We start from the raw sequence: 8,967 nt of genomic DNA on the forward strand, positions 1-8,967 counted from the left end.
ACCATCTCAAACTTTGGACATTCAACGGGAATTTTATACTAAGGCGCTTTGACCCGCACAAAAGGGTAACAGATTCAGAAGCCATGTAAGGGAAAAAAGCTTTGTATAAACCCTTTTACAAGGACTATAGTCCACGATCAGGAGTTCCTCACAAGGGCCGATCAGCCTCAAAAGCAAAAAATTATGAAGAACACGAAGCCTAAGCAGCACGATCCTTATTGGCAGAAGTATCTTCACCCTCAGAATTTTCTTCGCCGCCGGACTCGCTAGAGTTCTCGGAATCTTCCTCGGGAAAGGCCGGCTTCCAAGTTTTTGTTTCCTCAGTCGCTTACATTACGATGATGATGTCGTGGCAAATCGGGGTAAAGATCAAAGCCTCAATTCGTTTCTTGTCGTTATACTCCAAAAAACAAGGGGACTATCTGTATACGGTAGAAATCGTGGCTACCCGATTTCGGCACTTCAACAGCTAGTCCAAAATAGACTAGGACCGAGCCCGATAGAAAAGTTCGAAGATCAAAGTGTCCGATGAATATCAAGGCGCGTTTACAGCCTTGAGATAATGCGGTTGTGATTTTGTAACATAAAAGGCGAGATTCCCGCAATGACCCAAAGATCAAGGCGTAAGTTCCGGAACGGATTAGTACGAATTCGTACTAGGCAGTTAGACAGATGCCCAATTAGATTCCTTACTAAAAACGGAAATGTACCTTATTTAGGACTCCCCTATTATATAAAGGGGAGCCTATTCATTTGTAAAGGATCCAATCATTGGCAAAGAATATACTCTCTATTTTCGCTCATCGTTCATCAGAATTGTCCTTTAGCTTTATTATTCTTGCTTTATTGTCCTTGACCAATCTTGAGGTCACTAGGGCTCGAGGTCAAGACCGACTTACCTACTGGTTTGATCTTACTTATATCTTTCATCTACACTTCAGATTTCTTGATTATTAATTAGTATTGAACTAAATCACATATCTTTAATGTGACGACCCAAAGGGTCATCACCTGTTTTCTTACCCATTCTGTACATCTGAGGCCTTGAAAAACCCATTTAGAGTTGCCTCGATTTGCGTGCGCAGTCCGGACGCGTAGCCGGAAAGCTTAAATATGAAATTCTATGAAAAATGCTAAGTTTTGATATTAAAATGAATAAATTTGACTTCGGTCAACATTTTGGGTAAATGGACCCAGATCCGTCATTTGACGGTCCCGGAGGGTCTGTAGGAAAATATGGAACTTGGGCGTATGCTCGTAATTGAATTCCGAGGTCCCAAGCCCGAGAAATGAAATTTTGAGTAAAATTGTTTTCTGAAAATATTTAAGGAAATTGGAAATGAAATCTGGTTAGAAAGTGATAGTATCGGGCCCGTATTTTGGTTCTGACGCCCGGTACAGGTCTTATATGTGGTTTAAGCACTTTCTTTAAATTTTGGTTGAAACCGGACGTCATTTGACGTGTTTCGTACTAAAATGGAAATTTGATGTTTTATGAAAAACTTGGAAGAAATCATGAGTTTTGAGGCTTGATTCGATGTATATGATGTTGTTTTGGCGATTTGATCGCACGGATAAGTCCGTAGGATGTTTTTGAGGTTATGTGCATATATGGTTTGGAGCCTCGAGGGCTCGGGTGAGTTTTGGATAGGTGTCGGAGTGGATTTTGAACCTTGGGAAAATCTGATATTCCCAGTCCTGCAATCTTCGCATTTGCGAAGCAGGGCTCGCAATTACGAGCTCGCAAATGCGATTTTGCCATCGCAAATGCCAAAAGGGGTCTAGCCAGCTGGGATCGCAAATGCGACCTCTTGGTCCGCAAATACGAAGTCGGGCCTGTCGCAAATGCGACATATTAGCTCGCAAATGCAAAAGTTCCCAAATCCTTCAGAGTTCGCAAATGCGAACTCACCTTCGCATTTCCCAAGCCTGCAGGGTTCGGAAATGCGAACCCACCTTCGCATTTCCCACATCTGAGGCCTGCATATTTTACACTTAGCCGAATTTTTGAGTCATTTTAACATTCTGTCAAAACACAAACCTCTTTGGGCGATTTTCCATGAACAAGACTTCTTCCAAATCATTTGTAAGTTGGTTTTTACTCATTTCTTTCAATCTTTAACATCATTTAACATGTTTTCAACTTAAAATCCAAGATTTCCATGGGTGAAAATGGGGGTTTTGGGTAGAACCTAGGTTTTTCTAAAAATGGGGGTTTGGACCTCAATTTGAGGTCCGATTTCAAAACAAATAACATATTTGGGTTCGTGGGGAATGGCTAACCGGGTTTTGGTTCGAACCTCGGGTTCTGACCACGTGGGCCCGTGGGCGATTTTGGAATTATTGGGAAAAAGTTTGGGAAATTCATTTTATGCATTCAAATTGATTTATTTAGCGTTTATTGATGTAATTAAGTAATTTGTGATTAGATACGAACGAATTGGTGGTGGAATCAAGGGGTAAAGCTATAATTGAAGCATGAATTATGTTCGACGCATCGAGGTAAGTGTTTGGTCTAACCTTAGCTTGAGGGATTAGGAGTTGCGTCCTATTTGCTAATTGTTTCTTGTTGAGTACGACGTACAGGCATGGTGACGAGTATCTATACGTCGGTGTCGAGCATGACCGTGAGTCTTATATTGTGATTTCCATGATTTCGTTGTATTATTCATGCCTTGGTGAAAATTTCTATTTGTTGTGTAAAGTTTGTGAAAAGAATTGTGACTTATGAACGTCGAGGAGCGTTGGCTCCAGTTGTATAACAAATTGTGAAAGTATATGTGATAATTGTACCTCTAGAGCAGTGGCTCGAGTGATGAAGTGAATTGTGAAGTAAAAGTGAGAAAGAGAAGAGATCATTATGTTGCCCCCTTGCCGGGCTATTGTGAGTTGTGGTTCCCTTGTATTGCGTATTTTATTGCGTATTTAATCGATATTACGGATACTTAGGTTGATGATTCTTTGTGTTAGGTAAGGATTATGGTTATAGCTGAGGTAGTTAGATGTTGGGACAAGTTTGGGGTATAGCGGAGGTAATTAGTTGTTGTAACAATATTGGGGTATAGCGGAGGTAATTAGGTGTTGTAACAAGTTTGGGGTATAGCGGAGGTAATTAGGTGTTGTAACAAGTTTGGGTATAGCCGAGGTATTTAGGTGTTGTAACAAGTTTTGGGTATGACTGAGGTAGATAGGTGTTGTGACAAGTTTGGTTATAGCTGTTTCTTTTTTCCCTTGCCGGGATAGTGTAGACCTTTTGATCCCTTGTCGGGACTCTTGTTATATTTGTAGACATTATATATGGATCGGGTTGCACGCGCGCAACAATATTATATATATGGATCGGGTTGCACGCCGCAACACTATTATATATATGGATCGGGTTGCACGCCGCAACAATATTATATATGGATCGGGTTGCACGCCGCAACAATATAATGAAATGGGAGCGGGTGGTACGCCTACCACGAGATATAATAAAATGGGAGCGGGTGGTACGCCTACCACGAGATATAATGAAATGGGAGCGGGTGGTACGCCTACCACGAGATATAATAAAATGGGAGCGAGTGGTACGCCTACCACGAGGTATAATAAAATGGGAGCGGGTGGCACGCTTGCCACGAGATACATGAAATGGGATCGGGTTGCACGCCTGCAACGAGATATGTACTGACAGTGAAACCTGCTTTTATTTCCCTTATCCGTGTTAGAGTTAAATTATTGATGTTCTTTATTATTCTCTTGATATTCTGTTTTTACCTGTTATCCCCCGAAACATTTTTCCCCCTCCCATCCTAACTTGCTTATACCTGCTTTACTTTTTGCTGTATTTTATATAACTGCACAGGTTTATTTGATAGTCTGGTCCTAACCTCGTCACTACTTCGCCGAGGTTAGGCTAGGCACTTAGTGCTGATACTAAACTCTGTGCTCTTTTGCATAGATCCAGGTGCCGGACAGCCGTAGTAGCTCGGGAGCCAGCCTTCAGTTCACTGAGACACCGAGGTAGCCTTGCAGGCGTCCGCAGGCCCGGCGTCTTCTCTATTTTTATTTATGATCTGTTATCTCTTATATTCGAGACAGACAGTGTTACTTTCTTTCAAACAGTTGTATGTAGTAAATCTTAGTAGTCCGTGAATGTTGTGACACCAGTTCTAGGTAGAGGCACATGTGGATGTTTTTTTCATTATTATTTGGTTTATATCGTTTAAGTCTTCCGCTAAATTACAAATTCTAATGTTGTTTAATTATTTAATTCATGTTAATCAAATTGGTAGAAATGGATTTTAAACAAAAGCATTTATGGATTCTAGATGTGTGGCTTGCCTAGCTTCTACGAGTAGGCGCCATCACGACCCCCGATAGTGGAAAATCCGGGTCGTGACACAATCTCATATATTTTCTCTTCGCATGACTGAAAGATAAATGTTATGCCTTTGCTCAAGCACAAATAGTCAACATGCACTTCTTTGCCTATAAAACTTGTAACTAAAGTAGATCTATTTTACCTAAATAAGATCGGGAAATGAGTATATTCTCAAATACCCAAAAAACTAATCTAGGAATATCACAAACCAATCACATAAAAAGCAGAACTTTTTATTTATTTATAAAGAAACGTGTGAAATATACTCATTTTCGAGATTGGAAGAGGAAGTTGACCAAGGGCATAATGATCATTTTAATATATTAGTGCATTGTTTGTTTGTATATTAGGCTCAAAAGTTTGGTTGTGGGTTCTTAATAATAGGAAAAACCAAAACTAATGTGCCCATAAGCTATTAAATTCTTTAGGTAAACCCCACTTTCCATTCAACCTTCACTATCTTCATTAAATGCATTACTTGATTGTTATTATTATTTTTTCAATAAGTACTTTTAACTAGAAAAAATATTTTTTTTGATAATTCTATAATTCAAATATTCACCCAATTTAAAATACTAAGAGTCACATATATTTATATATGACAATTCTATTATCCCCTTAAGAAATGTTATTTTATTTATTAACTATTCCAGGTAAAGAAGATTTCATTAAAAAAGAATTAGTGATAATGTACGTAGATTTACATTCAAATGTTATTATATCATTATCAATTGATATCATGTTATACAAAGTTCTCATTAAATTGCAATTTCAATTGGAATACTTCATAAAATTTGGAAAAAATTATTTAAGAATAAAATATAGTTTCAAATTCCCTTTTTTATTATAAAATATAAAAAATTTGCTCCAATTGTATAATAAGTAACCCTGCTCTAAAGTATGAGTGAGAATACTTGAAGTAAAAATTAAGACAATTAATTTGTGAATTCTTTTTCTTTTAAAAATCATTTTATATATATATATATATATATATATATATATATATATATATATAATCAGGAAGTATGAGAAGTATCGTCATACAGGATTATACTTCTCCCTCTATGATCGAAGTTAGTTGAGTACATACTCTATTCTATAATAATTTAACATTATATAAATTTCAAAATACATAAATATACAATTAATTATTTTTAAAATAGTCTCAACAAATACTACTATTGTGATGAAAATTGCATTATACCCTAAATAGTATCTCAATCATATAAAATGAAACTAGAAAAACTGCAATATTTCAATTTACGGTCAATTTGATTAGTATTTAGAGTGATCGAGATATTAATTTATTTATAATATTATGTCATTCAACTAGAACAAAATACAAATTTTCATGTTTAAATTTTTAATAACTAAAATCACGATTATCATTTCAAAGAACCAAAAAAATAGTTTTTCATCAACTATTTGGGAATAATATTAATTTTTTTTATAATTTAAATTTTTATTAGTACAAAAATAAAATAAATAATATATTAATACACTGAAAATACTAAAAGAATAAAACTATATATCATTCAATTTAAAAAATGAGAAAAATACATGACGATTTATTTTTCAACTGACTTTTTAATTACTATTTAATAATAATTAATTTAAAGCTTAGTGATGCAACAAAATTTTAAAATAAAAAGGCCCTATGTAGAAATAATTTAAATTCTACTTGAATTATTATCTAATCACTGTATAATAAAGCATTAAACTCGACAAGTGTTTCAAAGTGATTGGTATAGTAATACGATTTCAGAAAAATTAAAATGCACATAATGCAAAAGATAAATAAAAATACATGTAATCGTGGTTCTATACGTTATTACACAAAAGCCTATTCTTTTTCTTCTTTCCCTAAAGGCTTAGAAAGTGTGTAATTAACAATAGACCAAGAAATATTAAAAGGATGAAAATAAGAAGAATTGAAAGAAAAAAAAGCAATAATTGGGCCCGTGCATCGCACGGGTACATCATCTAGTATATATATATATATATATGTGCGCGTATGCATTTTCTCATCGAGGTCCTCGGTCTAAACAGACAAAAACTTTACAAGTACTATAAGCAGTTGGAAATTTAAGGTCTTTGACCGGACTTGGTAAATAGTACTCCAACGTTTTCTTTTGCAATATGCCAAGGGGTGATTAATTAAAAGAACCATGTCTTTCTTTGGTCTAAAAATGGACTTTGAAGGGAAGAATCCAGATGGAATTGCATTGACAAGTCAACTATATATATATTAGTGTTTGTAATAACTTATTAATAGTATTTTCTTTAGTGTAAGTGCTTATACAAACTAACAATAAAGATTTTTTCACACTATTAGGGCAATCAAAAGTTATTTAGAGGCAATCATTAATTGACTTGATAGTGTTGTATACGGTCAAAATCAGGTGTCCTCGATTTTGTAGACTCGATGGATCATGTCGAGAACAAGTTCAATGTGGACCGGGCTCGAGCCCGATGGCAGAATACAGGACTCGAAGATCGAAGTGCTCGATCAACACCGGGCCCGAATATGACTAACCTCGAGATAATACCGTTATAGTTTTATAACAGAAAGAGCGAGATTCCCGCCGTGGCCCTAAGATCACGGCGTAAATTCCGGAACGAATTTGTACTAGGGGGTTTGACAGTTGTATAAAAAGATTCCCTACTGTAATTAGAAATGTACCTTATTTAGGATTCCCCCACTATATAAAGGGGATATCAATCATTTGTAACAGACCAATCATTGAGAAGAGAATATACATATTTCACTTTCTTGCTTACTGTTCATCTAACTTGCCTTATTATTTTATTGTTTTTATCGGCCTACCTCGAGGTCGCCATTGTTCAAGGTCGAGGTCTGTTTATACGTTGGTTTGACTTACTTTACTCTTTAATTTATACATTAGATTCCTTGTTTATCAATTAGTATCGAGTTAAATCATGTATCTTTAAAATCACAATACAAGTTTAATTGTTACTCGGATTTTAGGGTAAACAAGTGTAACAATTATTTATACTGTAAATTAAAGTCTATTATCATTTTATTCTAATAAATGAGGGGACTATCTATATACGGTGGAAATCGGGGCTACCCGATTTCGTTCTTCGATGGAAAAGGTGATACCACGTCGAGAGGACAGGACGCCGAGCTCGGGGTCGAGGCTCCTTTCCAATATCGAGGTCGAGGTCGATATCATTTGACGAGGTCGGAAGAATGCCTACTTCGAGATAATTCCGTTATGATTTAGTAACAAAAAGAGCGAGATACCCGCAATGGCCGAAGATCACGGCGTAAATTTCGGAACGGATTGGTCCTTGGCGGTTAGACAGCTGTCCAATATGATTTCCTATTGTAATTAGAAGTGTATCTTATTCTCCCCTATTATATTAAAGGGGAGCCCATTCATTTGTAACGCACGGTTCATTGACAAGAGAATATACATTCATCACTTTCTTGCATACTGTTCATCGGTTTCTTGCATACTATTCATCAGAGTTGCCTTATAATTTGCTATTCTTACTAACCCACCTCGAGACTGTCAAAGGTCGAGGTCGAGATTTAGCTTGTACACTGGTTTGACTTATTTCATTCTCTAATTTATCTATTTAATTCCTTGTTTATCTATTGGTATTGGATTAAATCACATATCCTTAGGGTAAACAATAACCACGATATAAATTTAATTGTTACTCGGATTCTGGGGTAAACAATAGGTAGATAATTGAGCAATATGAGAATTAACGTTAAAAAGCATGAACTAGTGACATATATATATATATATATGTATATAGATGTATTCACTTCTCTGGATGCCAAGATAGTATGAAATCTGCATCATGCTTGATGCTACATTGAACAGTTTACTCTTGAATGAGGCAAATATAAATAGTTTTAGTGTGTAACACCCCGACCGTACGTACTCGAGAAGAAAGGTTAAGCCGATCAATAATGTCAATTGAAAGGCACAAAATGCTATGAAAGTGTTTTGGAAATACAATATAAGAACCATCGGTAATCATTTTACTCCAAATCTTAATAGACTTGAACATATACCAAAGTGCAGCTTCACAGGACTATCCAACTCAAATCGTCAATCAAGTGATCAAGTCTTGAATTATAGTTGTAGTAGCAAATCCTACAGAAAAGGAAATCCTCTCTTTTAGACGTATATCAACCACCAGCCCCAATTCTAATGAAATAATTTATACAATATGCATTTTTCCGAACCTGTTTTGTTAGTGTGGTGGACAGTCCCTGCCAATTGATTGTCGGACACATTCCTGTTCAATGAATGACATTGAAAAACATATGTTCCTTTTCTCCAATTTGGAAACTACTAATAATGAATATATATAACAAATATGCAACTTACAGTAGCTGCAAATTTCCCCAGTAGACGAGCTTCAAGACTGAGATTGGAATGGTCCCTAATAATTTATTACCATCCAATCTCCTGCAAAGGAAAAAAAGTCATTATTACAGCACATTACGGTCATTTTATTAGTTAAGCCTTACTCCCCCTGTTTCTATGCTATTTTTTTCTCTTACAAAAAAAAAAAAAAAAAAAACGTAATTTTTATTTGGTAAGTAAATATACTTA

The 8,967-nt window shown here is 35.7% G+C and overlaps 1 protein-coding gene across 1 annotated transcript in view; it reads right to left on the minus strand.

Moving 5' to 3' along the window:
- Positions 1 to 8,240: 8,240 nt before the first annotated feature.
- LOC109238097 (somatic embryogenesis receptor kinase 1-like) overlaps positions 8,241 to 8,967 on the minus strand; it is a 1,975-nt gene continuing 1,248 nt past the window's right edge. The window contains exons 5-7 of the mRNA XM_019404531.1: positions 8,740 to 8,820; positions 8,595 to 8,647; positions 8,241 to 8,502 (exon numbers count right to left, since the gene is read on the minus strand). Of these exons, the coding sequence (XP_019260076.1) occupies positions 8,462 to 8,502; positions 8,595 to 8,647; positions 8,740 to 8,820 (175 nt within the window). The 3' untranslated portion in view covers positions 8,241 to 8,461. The remainder of the gene's footprint in view (positions 8,503 to 8,594; positions 8,648 to 8,739; positions 8,821 to 8,967) is intronic.

This window comes from Nicotiana attenuata, unplaced genomic scaffold (assembly GCF_001879085.1).
Source record: "Nicotiana attenuata strain UT unplaced genomic scaffold, NIATTr2, whole genome shotgun sequence".
NCBI classification, from domain to species: domain Eukaryota; kingdom Viridiplantae; phylum Streptophyta; class Magnoliopsida; order Solanales; family Solanaceae; genus Nicotiana; species Nicotiana attenuata.